Consider the following 17241-nt stretch of genomic DNA (forward strand, 5'->3'; position numbering starts at 1 on the left):
CTATTTCATATGAGGGGAACAAACCCCTGATACCCCCCACCCCTAAAAAATGCCTGGAGAGGAATGGGTGCTGCCAGACTGTACTTGCCCAAGACACACCACAGGAAAAGGTGCCCCGACAACACTTGCTAATAATGGATCCATGAACAAAGACATACTAAGAATAGGCATAATCTTAGAAAAATCAGACTTCTGAGTTATGGTGGAAAAGGCTCCACGGCTGTGTATTCAATCTTACCGGTATCTTGTAAATAGTTAAATGAGATTATGCAGTCTCCCAGTTCGTATTTCTAATATAGTATATAAAAGACAATACAATTGTATTGGTTAATGGGTGTGTGAATGTGAAAATAGAGACCAGATTTTATTAATGCGTGCGATTTCTTTACAAAAACAAAAAATTGAACTTTACCAGACCACACGGCGAATGCAAAAACTGTTGTCGGTCGAGCCGCCTAGCCATGCCTCACGGAGGCACTTGCGTTTTTACTTTTGCATTTACGGTAAAAGATGGCAGCTCACGCAACTCTCATGCGTCTGCTTTAGCTGGAACGTTCTCGCACTTATTCGACTCTTCTGGTTGGGAGAGGCGTCATCTTTCCTGCCATCATAAAACAGCCCGTCTTTACATTTCTTCTGTATAATTTCCTGATCGTTTGAATGTAAGTTGAATTTAATTGTTTTCTTGTTGCTCACGTAATCTTGCTGCTATGCTATGCTCACTGTACATAATTTTGTTGGTCCCTTAACTAGTGGTTCAGTGGAAGGGTGTTGCGCACAAATCCTGTACTATTATGCCGAAAATCTTTGAATACGATGAGAAAGGTCACCAGACTATGCACTACTTTTTGCCTCCAGGACGTTTAAAAGGAAGCTCCGTAATGCAGCAGCAATGGCTGGTAAATTAAATTATTTCTTAAAATGATTATAGTGTTTATTTTTCTCTAGTTATAATTTCATATATACACACCAACTAACTAGTATGACTTTGCTGCAATGCGATGGCATTTTGCAATTTGTATCCTAGATCACATGGAGATTGGGGTCTCCAACTGTGTCCACTAAGGACAGCTGAAGTGCCCGCGAACTTGTTCTGAAAATAGCCCACTAGTGCTGGGTCATTGTTATTTCCTGGTGAAATATTTTATTTTGTGGTTGACAGAGACTTTCTTACTGTACTTAAAAAAACCTGGTTGTAACATAGTAACAACATGGTAATAACATAATAAATTGTTGTTTTAGACATGGATATCAAACTGGGTGCATTTTGCGTTTATAATGACAAAAAGTAGCTCTCAGTTTGAAAAAAAGTTGGAAACGCCTGTCCTAGATACTGTAAGTAACATGTGCATAATGTATATGATTTAATCCAGGCATGTCAAACATACGGCCTGCCGTAAATTTCTGAGTATGTCAACAAAAAAAGAAGCAAGTCTCTAGCTCATTTCTTTAAAAGTTATGACTTATCTTTCATAAATACGAAACAAGTTCTCCCTCTCGCTGCTAGGCGGCAGAAAATGTGTAAAAGAGCTTACGTTCAACAAAGGTCCTATCCATGTTTGGGAATACTTTGTCGATAGGTGTTCTCTGTGATGAACAACAGTAAAACAAAGAAGCGCTCAAGGTTAAAAACTTGAATTGATATTGACGCACTTGTAAATGCAAAAACATGCCATTATTTCAGAAGCCAGCGGCAGAAGGGATGCAATAAGAAGGGGGAAACATGTGATGGAACAACATTTGTTTGAACATATTATTAAAAGTAAGATTTATGTGGTTTCAAAGACAATATTGGTCTGTATTTTCTCAGCCTGGTTGTTGTATCTTATGTTATTGCCCGCTTTCTGCTAAAACTCTTATTTTGTAATCTCTTCATTGCCACTTTGTCACTGATTTCACTTTTCAAATATCACTGTTTTTCTGCAATATGACATATTTACCTGAAATTTCAGACACGAATAACCAATAATTTACAAAGGAAAATCTTGAAAATGAACAAGGGTGCTCAAACTTTTTCATACAGTGTTCATTTTACCTCTGAAAAGTGATGGGGACTCGCATGCTCAAAAATCTATGGGTCCCAACAGAGATCTATGGGTCCCCAAAATTTAGTGTTATCGAGGTTGAAATTGTAAATCGGCTACAAATATGTAATATAAATCTATATATTCATTCCGTTTTAATCATCACAGTTTATTGGTAATACAAATCAGTTACCTCTTCAAGATTTTTCAGTTCACAACAATATTGTAAATTATACAAAATAATAGTGCTGAAATAATTATATAAATTTATATTTTCATTCAGTTTTAATCATCACAGTTGATTGGTAATACAAAGCAGTTATCGCTTCAGATTTTTCTGTTCACAATATTGTACATTATACAAAATACTGAAAATACTGCCATCCAATTAACTATCTTTAGCAGTGAAAGCATGGCCAAGTCTTCTTTTTGATGTCGTATCCGTTCATACTTGACTCTCTCTTCGTGCAACAACAGAATTTGCATAGCTAATTTGTGGTTTTCATTGTCGTTGTGTCCAATGTGCTTTTCTGAAAGTTCGTATTGCAAGATGATTTATGCAATCCAGTTTTTTTTGTCACGCTGGGTACACTCATCACAGAACATGTAGCCTCCATTATCATCCTCCTCATAGCGTAACCAGGAACATACTTTAGCCCATTTTGGCAGAAAAGTCCTTTTCTTGCTAGGTGTATTCTTTTATTTTCTTTCGTCGAATCGTTCGCTTCAACGCACGTGTTTTCCTTGCCTTCGCGATCTTCTGAAGAATTTCTCCACCGTTTTTTCGTGCCGGAATTATTGCCGTTGTTTTCACTTTCTGCATTATGTTTCGACTTATTACCGACACCGAAGAAATGACCAATTTTTTGTTGATTTGCACCCAATACCAACTGTTTTTACGGAGGGATAATTCTCTTTCACTCGACAACCACCAAAACAATTACGTCATCTCGAAACAACGAGATCTCGTTTGCTGAGATCAGCGCGAGACCAAAACAACAATGGCGGATCTGCCTGACGAAAAGTTTGGAGTACGGTAAATATTTGTTTAAAAAAAAAAAGAAAAAGTAATCGGGTAATAAGGACAATTTGGTGTCATAAAAGTTGCGTCCCAGGGACGCACGTTGATTTGACACAATGCATCCCCAGCAAAAATGATGCGTCTAGGACGCAGGGACGCGGGCAAACAAGAACACTGCATACAACTTTAACTCTGAGTCGATTGTGAACCGACTATGAAATAATTATAATCTGTTTTTAAACATGGACCTGCTGTAAATGCAGAATATATTCAATTATGTATTTATTCACGAGTGTATGTACTAGTACCTTGTTTTATTTAGACATAAATCAATCATATTTTGCCTCTTTAAGAAAAATGACAGAGGACAGACAAAACCGAAGATACCCCCAGAATCTTCAGGGGATCTTGCAGTTGGCAATGGATGCTGGCTCTGGTGCAGAGGGATCTTCTCCTGCGGAACCTATTTCAGAGGAGGTTGGTCTTAACAAAAGTTGATTTTGGAAGACTTTGGCCGTCCGAACAACTACATTTTCCACTTTGAAGATTTTGCAAGACAATGCGTTTCTTCAGTCAAATCCATGGTTAATCTTGGAGATACGAGATACTTAACCAGTAGAATTAGCTCAAGAGGTAGAGCGCTCGTCTTGGGAGCAAGAGGTTTCAGGTTCGATTCCTGGCTCCTTCGTGTTATGTCGAAGTGTCCTTGGGCAAGACACTGAATCCCTAACGCCACCGATAGCAGGTAGTTGCCTTGCATGGCTGACACTGCTTGGTTAGTTTGTAAAAGCGAAAAGTGTGAAGCATATGTAAAAAGCGCTTTGGGATGTCTTGCTATATAAATGCAGACCATTTACATTCAAATAATCAAAGAGGCGGCATACTGTTATAGCAGTAATCACTAGTGCAGCTCTATTGAAATTTATTACTGCAATTTACCATATCACCGATATGAGCACAGTATTACATGTAATGCCTTTATCAGTCCTTTGGTCTGTATACTCGCCAACACGATACTTAACTATAGTACAGCATCGAAACAACACGAGTTATTTTTAGTGTGATTAGATGACGGGCGGCAGCACGGCGCGCAGTGGTTAGCACGTGTGCGGCACAGTTCTGAGGTCATGAGGTCGAACCTCCTGTGTGGAGTTTGCATTTTCTCCCCGTGCTTGCGGGGATTCCTCCGGGCACTCCGGTTTCCTCCCACATTCCAAAAACATGCATGTCAGGTTAATTGGCCGGTCCAAATTGTCCCTAGGTGTGAATGAGCAAGTGAGTTGTCTGTCCCTGTGTGCCCTGCGACTGGCTGGCAACCAGTTCAGGGTGTCCCCTGCACCCCCTTCGACCCTACTGAGGATATGGGGTGCAGAAAATGGGTGGATGGATAGATGACGGGCAGATTTTTTTTTCTTATCAAACTCCTGTAATGTTACCATGCTTTGTGGGTGTTACTATTTTGCTGGGCCATTGCCTTTCATAACTAGTGTATTTTTGATTCAATAGTTTACAAGGGCACACATGATTTGGCTCTAAAAATGCCCCTGATTGATGCATTCAAATCTAAAATGTATAAAACCTCTTCCGGGGAATTATGCCCACAGATCCCTCTGAGACTGTCCATCCACCTGGATCCCACAAGATTCTATTCTATTATTTTTAACCAGCACAATAGTGCATTAATGTCTAACAGTGATTCTGTTTCCTTTTTCTTTAGCGGAGCGTGTGGCTAAGGGAGGCACTCGCAGATGCCTGTAAAGGGCAGATGGATGAAGTAGAACAGATGAAGCAATGCTTGGCTGTCTTGAACAAGGAGGAGGTTAACATAGAAGGGGATAGGGATGAGGATGAAGACGAGCGAGAGGCTGTCTTTGAGTTACTGTCAGATTTGTGTGAGAATCTCGACAATGCTCGAGGTGGGTATACTAATATGAATCGAGCGGGAGCGTATAAAGCAACAGACCGTAACCCAATTGTGTCTTCAAACTTTTCACAGACCTTATGGTCCTGGGAGGCCTGGATTTGTGCGTCTCCAAGTATTTGTGTCATGCGCAAAGTCGACTAAGGTGGAGCGCTGCTCAGCTGATTGGTACCTGTGCCCAGAACATGCCGCAAGTCCAGAATCACTTGCTCAAGATCAGCGCTTTGCCAAAGCTTCTACAGTTGACGGACTCAGACCCCCACCTCACAGTGAGAGTCAAAGCCCTTTTTGCTGTCTCATGTGAGTACCATGCATCAGTGGTGACTTGATTGCTCAATAGGGCTGCAACAATTAGTCAACATTGTTAACAAAAAAAACGATAATAAAATTAGTCGACAATGACTTATTGTTGCCGGACTCGTTTTTCTAACAGCATCCCTACATGAACGTAATCTTTGCTAAGAGTTGCTTGTGCGCAGTATGGTTTGGAGGGGTAACATAAGCCTAGAGAAATGGCGGCGTCAACATCTAGCACACAAACCAAAACTTTTCTTTGGAAGCATTTTAGCCTGGATATGGTGAAATAAAATGACTACTTTCGAAGTTTGCAAAGGAGCCTTTGCGATTAATGGCTGTAGCTCGGTGATAAACATTTAGAAAAGCATGTCAACAGTTGAATGAAACTGATAAAATTCAGGTAACGTTCAAGCCTATATGGTTTTCATAACATGCATTGAAAATGTTATACGCGTATATTTTCGCTATAAAAGAGCTTGAGCGTTATGCCAGACTATTCCTGACAAACATACTGTTAGCCCCTCAATGTGATCAATGATGCACTCAGTGTCTGATTAAGTCTTGTCGCCTATTTAACAACAAAAAACCATAAGTATAAACATTCGCACAAGAGCTACTGTTGGTCGTAACTCACACTGTTCACGTGCACACACAGACTAACTTCAAAGCACAAAATTTCAGCTTCTAGTAAGTGTCCCGGCTCCTAGGCTTTGTAGCGTATTAAGAACTGACCGATAACGGATAATGGATAATGAATAACGAAGATAGAACAATAACCCTTAAACCCCCCCCCCCTCTTTGATGCTAGGTCCTTAGCTTGGCCTTTGGTTAAGTTGATTTTTGCAATCCGGAGATGGAATAAGAGCTTGCTCTGTCCACTCCACGCATCGGCCCGGTATTGCAGTACCTCCGGGAACGGTGCATTCGCAATGATCGCAGCAAGGCTTTAGGGATAGGACTTTAGTTTGGCCTTTTGGCTGAGAGTAAGTGTCCCGGCTCCTAGGCTTTGTAGCGTATTATGAACTGACCGATAACAGATAATGGATAATGAATAACGAAGATAGAACAATAACCCTTAAAAACCCCAAAACCCCCCTCTCGGCCTTTTGGCTAAGATCGAGGAATTTACAGCATGGCCTATAATGTAGAATTGATTTTTGCAATCCGGAGTTGGAATAAGAGCTTGCTCTGTCCACTCCACGCATCGGCCCGGTATTGCAGTACCTCCAGGAACGGTGCCTTCGCAATGATCGCAGCAAGGCTTTAGGGCTAGGACCTTAGCTTAGCCTCTTGGCTGAGAGTAAGTGTCCCGGCTCCTAGGCTTTGTAGCGTATTATGAACTGACCGATAACGGATAATGAATAACAAAGATAGAACAATAACCCTTAAAAATCCATCCCTCTCTCGCCTCCCCACTCCCTCATGTCATGTCCTATCTTAAAGGGACTGTGTGTGAACACAAACAACAGAAGCAAAAGTAACAGACATGACAATACTTAAAATAAATGCATACAGTCCAAAGAATAAACATCAGTTGTTAAAACGTTGAAAAGGACATACATCAGTTGGTAAAAGCCTTTGATTTCAAACTGTTGAGAATCTATTTGTATTTTTTAGATATTTTGAGGTTGACCACTGAATACTACTTCACGAAATGCACGACATTTGTTTTGTTTACTGTGTGTTCTTTTGCTGCTAAAGAGCCTGTTCTTGGTTTTCAGGGATAAAAAATGTTTACTTGATTTCAATTTATTATTTATTTGCCTGTCCCTAAAAAATGAACAGAGGTTTAATTATGGATTTATGTCACTACTGACCGAGCACGGCACTTAATTGATTTTACATAGTGCTTTTTTTTTCTACACAAATTCACAGTATGTTTAATTAAAGATGCATTTTTCACTGGACACATTTTTCTTGTTAACATTATCATATTCCTCATAAATAATCAACTTCATGCTAAATTTAAACAAATAATAACAATTTTCTGAATATTTGAGTTATCGTTTTGAGTTTCTGTGACTAGACGACTATTGAAATGGTCACGAAATCAGTTGCAGCCCTATTGCTTAATGTAAAAATATGCAAATGTATTATGTCACGAATGCAGGTCTGGTCCGGGAGCAGGACGCAGGACTGGAGGCCTTTCTCTGCCATGACGGCTTCTCAGTTCTCATGAGGGGCATGCAATCAGAACACGAGAAGCTCCAGACAAAGTCAGCATTCCTCCTTCTCAGTCTTCTGACATCACACCCTGAACACAAAGGTACAAAACCCGATGAATCATTGTTGGCTGCCTTTTCTCCAAATAGGTCACCTAAAATTGTTGACAGGTCTCAAATATTCCATTTGTGAATATTGTTACCCTCTTGCGAAAATGGCACTACACCATTTGATCCCTCGACTACAAGGCGCCGTGTCTACACTACTCAATCCTCATACTCTGTGTCATTTGGAAGCGGAATGTAAACAAAACACTCACATCACTGCTCGTTATTGTAATGTAGGTGCAATTGCACTTCATTCTTTGGAATTGAAAAATATGAGTTCCCCAAGGTCAAACGCGCCAGTGCCCATCACGCCTTCCCCAGGGGCCTTCACAATTTTAGCACCACTGCACTACACAAATATTATTATCATATCAAAATGAATTTTATAAAATACTCATAGGTTGAAAATTTTGCATTTATTGTACTTAACTTGAGCCTCACCTAATGAGAGCTGACTTTTTTGTCCGCCATCTTGCTCTTATCGGTACTTAGAAACTTTTAAAAGGCTGGGCTAAAAAACAACAATTCAAAAGGTGTATTTTGATCACATTCAGTTTCCGTATTATGTATTTTCTTTTTGATATTTACCACTCATTTTCACTTGCATGACACAATACAGTGACTTCTAGTGGTCTAAAAATACTCAGTATTTCTTCAAAGGAATGACAAATTGCCATTAATTAAATGCAGTATTAAGGAAAAATGTTATGTTGTTATTTTGAGGTATTTCTTACCAGTCAAGGGAAATTACTTTTATGTATAAGTATCAAGGACCACTAAATAAAATGGTATCTGTCTAATACAACGTGTAATTTACTTTGTATTTTTCCCACAGACACAGTGGTCTCCATGGGGATGGTACAGCAGCTTGTCTCTGTGCTGCGTGCTCCTCACTCACCTTTTCACGAACACGTCCTTGGCGCCCTTTGCTGGTAAGACAGTTTGTAAAAGTCTTTCCTCAGCATATAACAGCCCATAGGAAATACAGTATTCCCTTGTTTTTCGCAGGGTTTGCGTTCCAAAAATGACCCGCAATACTCAAGACCTGCAAAATGAAAATATTTTTTTATTTGTTAGATACTCAAGAACAAACCCAATATTTGTTTAACAAATACAAATAGTGAACTTAATAAGCGTTTTTTTTTTTAATATTAACTTTTTACAGTCAGATTATATTTTTAAAAACGATACTGCTGTTTTATTGCACAACTCTGCATAGGATCTACAAGATACTTTTTGCCGTCATGTGGAAATTGTTGAAAACTGCATTTACCCTCCAGTCGGCAACCAAAACAGCCATATCAGTCCCCCCAAAAAAGCAAAAACTTAAGATCCTTACATAGGCCTTTTAAAAAAATTAAAAGCATATTGTAACCATCTATACAAATTGGAAAACGTTCAGGAACCATGTATTTTTCCCATTATAAAACATTTTTGAAAAAGCGCTGGATAGCCACAAGGGGGCGCACAAGAGCAACTTTAGCAGGTCAAGAAGTCCAAATTGGTGGCGATGGAAAGCATATTTTTGGTGCTTTTGTGGGTCCAGAGCATTTTGTTGACTTGATGGCTTTTGGAAAAACTTTAAAATGAAAAAGACTTGAGTTTACATAATGTAGGCAAAAAAAAGGTCTATCGACAAGGACCTACAACTTAGGGCAGCATTGGGTACAACTGGAATTGATCTCAACGCCAGTCATGGCTGGTTTGATAAATTCAAAAATAAGACTGCCTCTCTGACTCTGTGGTTTGACATTAGGGAGCGGTGAGTGCAGGTTACAAAGCCACGGAGGAGTTATGGCAGTGCTTCGCTTTAATATAATGGACGAAAGAACGTAAAAACAGCATGCTGAAAAAGTGTGTGTACATTCATGGAGCAACTTAATTTTAGGTGTACAGTAAGTGCTTACGCATTATCTACAGTCTCTTGTGTTCCGTCACTCTTACCGCACCCCTCGCATACACCGATATGTTAGCAAACGCCCACTCCCACCATGGTAATTGCTGCTAATAAACTCTCGCTTTATTTTGTTGATATCCTCTTACTTATGTTATTATTCTATTTTTAAGTTGAATTACTTTTTAAACTTGATTTAAGGGATCAATATTGTGTGCTTTATGGCTATTTAGGGTTAGCTTGGATGCTTTTGAAAACCCAGAACTGATTAATTAATTTTCAAGTATTTCACATTGGGAAAATTTGCTCATTACATGAGCAATTCGAGACATGAGTAGGATCTTGGAACGAATTAATCCCTTGTGTAGAATTTCCACCGTACTCCCTTTCAGGAGCTAAGTAACGTCATAACATTAAAAGAAAAGCAGTGTAAAAACACTAAATTTCTGTGCCTCTTGTATTTTCCCAGCTTGGTGGAAGACTGCATAAAGGGGATCAACGATTGCAGGGATCCGTCTCTCAAACTTAAAGAGTTACTGGAACGACGAGCCAGAGAGCTCCGAGGGAAAGAGGAAAGTCAGGTGGGGAGCGATTTGACTCAAAATTTTAACAGTGATTACGTTTACATGCAGGGATTAACCGCATTGGAATCGAAATACTGGATTTCTGGAACAATCTGAATGTATCATTTACATGCCTAAAGACAAACAAATATCTCTACATAGTGTTTTGCAGTATTTCGATCGCAAGGGCGGCATTTTGACGCTAATGGACTTACGTTGCTACATTTATTTTTGACATTTAATATAGATTATTTCATTTATGTCACTGTCGGGGATAGACATTATTAAAACTATTTAGTGGCTATATTTGCACAGATAAAATACATGTATATAGTTTAATCCTACATGATGGTGGAAGCAAAGACCACGTCCTTCTTGGCTGAGGTCCCGAACAGAGAGAGGGAGTGTTTATTAACGTCAGAGGAATAAGTACAGACAAGAACACGACTGCAAAATTAAAGAATACAAGATTGATAAAAGTACAAGAGATATAATTACACTCATTGTTGAAACGTTACTTTATGTGTGTGTTTGTATGAGAAACATTGTTTTTATATTTATAGGGACCAGAATTTTCCGCGGATCCGCGGATTTCCGCTGTTTTTGAACCCCAAAGGTCATTCCCGTAAATCGTCTAAATTCGATGAGAAAATATTTTGGGGGGGTGAGGTATGATACGTGACTGTTTCATCACCCCAAGTTAGCAGTTAGAGATCGCGAGAAAAATCGGCAAAAAGAAGCGCAGCGCATTAGATCTATAACACACAACAAATAGATCGACTCCTACCATTGGTCGATAGGTTCGCTGATAACCAATCAGCGGAGCTTTTGTTCAGAGCATTGGCTTTCTCAAACATGGCGCTCGTTCCGGTCTTTTCAAACGGTGAAATGAGTGTTTGAAAAAGTAAATATGAAAATACTAAGAAAAGAAGACGAGGCTTTTGTCTCCGAGATTGATAAAGGAATCAAGAATAAATTTAAGTGGTCATGGCTGGAGAAGACTGTCACAGACTGACATGTATTTTCTTTAAGCATGTTCAGTTTGTGCATTCTATTTTCAAATTAATGATGAATGGTTATTAATGTATATATTTTCATATATATTGTTGATTAGTAGCTAAATACAAGGTCCATGTTCATCATCAAAACACAACAACAATGGTGATGGTTGTAACATTGTAATCCCCCAATTGTTTTAAACATCTTAAAACTGAAAAAAATACATGGTTTCTGTTTTGTTGGATTTAATTCATTCTAGTGCAATTTTCACATAGCAAATAAGATAAATGCAGTTGGCTTCGGGTGGGTTTGCCCCCCTGAGCCCCCCACCGGGCTCCGCCCTGGACCTGGCCGGGGCCTGCGGCCCCTGGACCCTGGCTATTTCAGCTGAAAATGAAAATCTCCATTCTGATCCCTGTATTTAGTAATATAAAAACAAGCTAATTACCTTGAGACAGAAAATCAAGAGATTTACATTGAAAACCTGACAGTCACTCACACAAATTTAACAAAGCGCAATGTTTGTTTAAAAATGAAACAACGCTATTCTGTTTAACCTCACCTTGTCTCAGATGGATTGGTTCTAAATGCCGCTATCAAATTATGACATGACACAAGACAAGAATAGTTTTGAGAAATGTCCAAATTTCTCTGATGGGCACATTCAAAGGTGGGGTGCATCGTTTAAGGTCTCCTTAAAAAAGTTGAAAGTTAAATGTTTTCTCTATTAAGTATGTGTTAACAACAGAGTTTTGAGCCCTTATGCTTAATTTTCCAAACGTGCTTATCTGCTTTTATCATAGCTGTCTGGGTCAGAACACAATAGGTAGGAGGAATCGGGTTAGTCCTAAAGAGTGATGTGATGCTCGTCCTTGCGGGTCTTTTGTTGTTGCTTATATTTCTTAGTGTAGCGCAAAAAAATGTTATAAGAGGGCTTCTTCAAGTACAGTCCAAACGTCAACCCAAACCCCAAGAAAGATGAAAAAATGATTTTTTTTAGCACATCTAAGAAATGCGCGTACTTGCACACACATGAGCGAGCTGACAAAGGCTGCAATGATAACACAAACAAGGAGCTATAGATTTTTATTTTTTTACCAAACACACGCAATTTAGTTTTTTTTGATAACTTTCTCAAAAGTTTCAAGTATTACAGAAATAATCAATTTAATGACAAAATTGTAAATAGTTGATATACTGGCTGCTGAAAAATGGTTAACAGTCCTGTTGGTCGGTAAACTTTAGACTCGTAAACGTGCGGTTGAGGGCTTTGGAAAAGTTTATGATTCCAAAATATTAATAATCGTATACATAGAGGGGTTCAACTGACTTGAAAAACAATTGTAATTGAAAAAGCTCTGTGTGGCACAGATCTGAGGTCATGGGATCGAACCTTTCTGTGTGGAGTTTGCATGTTCTCCCTGTGCTTGTGTGGGTTTACTCCGGGCAATGGTTTGGATACTGACCTTAAAATACCCTTAGTAAATATATATTGTATAAAAAATTGTATACCGATACTATACATCCATCCAATGGCTTATCCTCAGTAGGGTCGCGGGGGTGCTGGAGCCCATCCCAGCCATGGGCAGGGGACACCCCGAACTGGTTGCCAGCTAGTCGCAGGGCACACAGAGACACACAATTCACTCAAGACAGCCAAGCATTGCTTCATCTGTTCTACTTCATCCATCTGCCCTTTACAGGCATCTGCTAGTGCCTCCCTTAGCCACACGCTCCGCTAAAGAAAAAGGAAACAGAATCACTGTTAGACATTAATGCACTATTGTGCTGGTTAAAAATAATAGAATAGAATCTTGTGGGATCCAGGTGGATGGACAGTCTCAGAGGGATCTGTGGGCATGCTTTCCCGGAAGAGGTTTTATACATTTTAGATTCGAACGCATCAATCAGGGGCATTTTTAGAGCCAAATCATGTGTGCCCTTGTAAACAATTGAATCATAAATACACTAGTTATGAAAGGCAATGGCCCAGCAAAATAGTCACACCCACAAAGCATGGTGACATTACAGGAGTTTAATAAGAAAAAAAAATCTGCCCGTCACCTATCCATCCACCCATTTTCTGCACTTCTTATCCTCAGTAGGGTCGAAGGGGGTGCAGGGGACACCCTGAACTGGTTGCCAGCCAGTCGCAGGGCACACAGGGACAGACAACTCACTTGCTCATTCACACCTAGGGACAATTTGGACCGTCCAACAATGTGACGTGCATATTTTTGGAATGTGAGAGGAAACCGGAGTGCCAGGAGGAAACCCATGCAAGCACAGGGAGAACATGCAAACTCCACACAGGAGGTTCGATCTCATGACCTCAGAACTGTGCCGCACAAGCGCTAACGACTGCCCCGCCGTGCTGCCCCGATACTATACATATTTTTAATAATTATTCTAAGAGGGTTCATATATCAACAATTTATTTCGGTATTAGATGTTACAGGAGAGGCTGCACGGCAGATGAGTTGTTAGCGGGTCTGCAGCACAGTGCTAAGGTCATGGCTTCAAATCCAGCTACCAGCCTTTCCATGCTGAGTTTGCATGTTCTTCCTGTGCATGGGTTGTTTTCCTCCAGGCATTCGGGTTTCCTCCCACATTCCAAAAACATGCATGTCAGGTTGATTGGTCGCTCCAAATTGTCCCTAGATCTGAGCGAGTGAGTTGTCCGTCTCTGTGTGCCCTGCGACTGGCTGGCAACCAGTTCATGGTGTCCCCTGCCCACTGCTTGGAGGTGCAGATAATGGCCGGCTAATGACTAGAAAAAGCTCATTTACAAGTTTGGTGATAACTTTTATCTTCTAAACACTGTTAAAAACTAAGATTGCTATTTAGGTACATATGCAGGGTTCCCACAGATCCTTGAAAAGCCTTAAGGCATTGAATTCATTGTTGTAGAAGTAAGGTCTAATTGGCGTCATAATGTTTTCAATCCGATTTTCAAGAGTCTTAAAATGTGAGCACATCCGGAAGATTTATATTTTTTCTGAACTCAAAAGATTTAGTACCATTTATTAATTGTGTTTTTTAATAATTCACAGATTTACAAAATCGTATGACCAAAATAACAGAACTATCAAAACAATACACATAAAAACTTTGGACCACGTTAAAGTGTACATTTAATGAGACGTTTTTCGTTATGGCTAAAAGCTGTGCCAGGTAATGTGTATGAGGAAAGATGTACTGTGTGCAAGAAAAATTTGTGGTTTTGTTTTGTTTGTTTCAGTGGTGGGTTTTTCTCGGCTTGGTCGTAAATTTAAACTCAAAGGGCATTAAAAAGTCTTAAAAATTATTGAAATTCACCGGCCCTAAGCCGTAGGAAGCCTGGTATGGCACATCTAGTATTTTTAATCTATTTGCTTCAGATGTGTGGCAAATGAGTTAACCCTGAACTCGCATGTTTTCTGTCTCGTTACAGGAAGAACTGGAATTCTGTGAGCGCTTGAGGGCAGCCTGTTTTTGTGGAATCCAGCCAGACGACCACGGGATGGATCGTTGACAACATGCTAACGGACATTCCGTGTCAGGAAATTATCTTTGTAAATGTTTGAACTGTCGTTTTTTTCCATGTCATTCAACATTATTCTTTGTAAGGATTAGTTTTGATAAAATTACCAAAAATTAAAATCGGCATCTTCATCTGACTTTCAAACTGTCTCACGATTCAGATGCTGTTTTAAGTAGATTACATCTTTTTTTGGACACTAATTATTGAAAAGATCATGACAAATTACATTTTTTACCCGGTTCACATAAACTACTTTTGCTTAACTGAATGGTATTCAGTGCCCTATAAAATGCAAATTAAATTATTCTGAAACACTTTTGGTATCATTTATTACTGTGTAACATTTACAATAAAACATATATTGTCTTGTCTTCAGGTGAAAAGTTCCTGTCACTTTGTTAAACCAAGGTAAGTCCAAATGACAATCCAGGCCCCAACTAAGATGAAAAAATAAGTTAATTCGAGCGAGTCTAAGAAATGCACATACTTGCCCATGCAGAGGCTGCGATGAAGACACAAGCCAGGAGATGGTAGACAGGAGTAAAAAAACGTCCAAAATATGTCCAGTTCATTTAACCCCTTCAGACTGTTGATAAGCGGACGTGTCTTCACTACTTCACCAGATACCGAAATACGTCATGCCACACAACATTGAAAAGCCTAAACTCTTGGGATTCAAGATATGATGACCGTTTTCAAAATGTACTTTATCGCAACAAACAACATACCAGAAAACTATAAAGCCGGCTTAGCTCACCAAAATGTTTCTCTTTTAGCTGATATAACGGTTCTTTGATACATGGTCTTGTTACATTTAGAATAGTCCAGTAAATCCAACGGTGTCAAATGTTCACTCCAAAACACATGATAATGCCGACAGATATGAAAAATAATCCACCTAAAAGATCCTTGTTGTAATCTGTCTTTTTCGCCATCATAATTTTATTTTGCAAATTTGTGAGATCATTACAAATATGGCCTCTGACCTTTGGATTTACTCCAATTTTCCAGTTTTTTTTTCACAGTCCTTAGCCTCCTATAGCCTATGAATGCCTGTATTGAGAAATCGGACATGACATACTTGGGCTTCAAAAATCTTCAGCCAATAGTGCCCCATTTAAATTATGATTGACACATTGTTTGGCCAATGAAATTCCCAACATATATTTATTTATATTTACATTGTGTATTCAAATCAGAGGCAAAATTAAATATGCGTTCTGGAACTCTGGATATTTTTCTTTTCACACGACTTTATTGAACAGGGAATTGCAAATCGGTGTTTGCCAATTAAGACATTTATTTCACTATATATTTCAGTTGTATAATCAAACGTTTACTACAATGTGTTTCCTATTTAAATGTAAAATTATTGTGTTTTTTTTTTTCTAACTCACTTTTTAACTCGGGTTACATCCTCCCCTCGTTTTTGAATGTACATCCTTGTCGTGTCTAAAATATCTTTATTTACAAAACCTTAAATGGGTTCAAAGCTTCCGTAAATGCCGTAGTTTAACCTTGAAATAAGGACCGCACTGCAGTTAAGGACGGGTTGTCCAGTCCTTGGTGGGCCAATCGCTTAGAGATGGAATCATCCTCAGAAACCTTAGTTGTGCCAGCTTTCATGGTCATGTCATTGAACGTTGACTTATTAAGATCTTTAGAAGTTTAAGTTAATCGGATCTTACCTCAGAGGTCAAGGTTTTATTCTGATTTAAGTCTTTTACATTGCATTCATTGTTGTCACAGCATGGCCTGTTGCAAATATATCCTGATCAGGCAAGATTTACTCTTCAGGTTGTATCTCGGGCAGTGACTGTCAAAATCTGATGAAGGGTTTCCTGTAATGGGTTCAGCCGATACTGGAAGTCTTGCTTACCTGTAGGTTTAGTCTTGTTGTTCGTTGAGGTCTGAGTGAAATGGGTTTCCACTACTGTCTTGATAATTGTAAAAATAGTTGGAGTCATGACAGTCAGACTCTGCTTCAGCTAAATTGTCTAAACTTCCTGATTGCAGACGTGTTTTAGTTGTCATGGTTAGTCTTTTGTTGCCTTTTCATCATTAATTGTCGCTGAAAAGAAACCTCATGGCAATACCAAATCCTGGCAAGGCGTTATTAGGGACCTTAGGGAGATCATTTACACATTAACATAAATATCCGATTCCCAGTTGTCAGCTAGTTTGTATTTCCCCTTAAGTTTAATATATTTGTCAAATCTGGCTTTATTGCGCTTAGCAGACATTCTTTCCATAGCTGTGGCTATATTGAAGCCTGACTCATGGTTTAATCTAAAGGGACAGTGTGTAACACTTTAATGTCTTCTAGTGGTACAAAAAACCTTCATTCACAAAAAAAAACGTTTTTTAATTATAGCAAAAAATACATGAACATTGAAAATGTTAATTTTTATTAATATTGGTAGAGAAATAAGTATTTCTTTCACATAGCGGAATCCATACCTAGTAGGGATTTTGTAGGGTTTATTGTTCTATATTCTTTATCAATTATCCATTATCGGTCAAATCATAATGCGCTACAAAGCCAAGTGGCCGAGACACTTGCTCTCAGCCAAGAGGCTGAGTCAAGGTCCTAGCCACAGAGCCAAGCAGCGATCATTGCGAATGCACCGTTCCCGGAGGTACTGCAATACCGGGCCAATGCGTGGAGTGGACAGAGCTTATCCCATCTCCCGATTGCAAAAATCAAATAGACAGTAAAGAATGCTAAA

The 17241-nt window shown here is 39.2% G+C and overlaps 1 protein-coding gene and 2 pseudogenes across 1 annotated transcript; all 3 read left to right on the plus strand.

Annotated features, from left to right (window-relative positions):
* Positions 1-467: 467 nt before the first annotated feature.
* hspbp1 (HSPA (heat shock 70kDa) binding protein, cytoplasmic cochaperone 1) lies at positions 468-14826 on the plus strand. The gene is made up of 8 exons (XM_088353216.1): positions 468-662; positions 3399-3522; positions 4763-4961; positions 5042-5266; positions 7374-7529; positions 8369-8465; positions 9897-10008; positions 14423-14826. The coding sequence occupies exons 2-8, from the start codon at positions 3403-3405 to the stop codon at positions 14501-14503; spliced, it is 990 nt and encodes a 329-aa protein (XP_088209342.1). The 5' UTR covers positions 468-662; positions 3399-3402; the 3' UTR covers positions 14504-14826.
* Positions 6076-6192, plus strand: LOC148373446 (U2 spliceosomal RNA; annotated as a pseudogene).
* Positions 6353-6509, plus strand: LOC148373447 (U2 spliceosomal RNA; annotated as a pseudogene).
* Positions 14827-17241: the final 2415 nt, after the last annotated feature.

This window comes from Urocampus carinirostris, chromosome 1, assembly GCF_059441175.1.
Source record: "Urocampus carinirostris isolate Australia breed hairy pipefish chromosome 1, RoL_Ucar_1.0, whole genome shotgun sequence".
Classification (NCBI taxonomy): domain Eukaryota; kingdom Metazoa; phylum Chordata; class Actinopteri; order Syngnathiformes; family Syngnathidae; genus Urocampus; species Urocampus carinirostris.

Coding starts and splice junctions, on each gene's coding strand:
- hspbp1 (XM_088353216.1), top strand. CDS start 3,403: ATGACAGAGGACAGACAAAACCGAAGATACCCCCAGAATCTTCAGGGG. Junction 7,530..8,368: donor ATCACACCCTGAACACAAAG/GTACAAAACCCG, acceptor TTTTTCCCACAG/ACACAGTGGTCTCCATGGGG. Junction 8,466..9,896: donor GTCCTTGGCGCCCTTTGCTG/GTAAGACAGTTT, acceptor GTATTTTCCCAG/CTTGGTGGAAGACTGCATAA.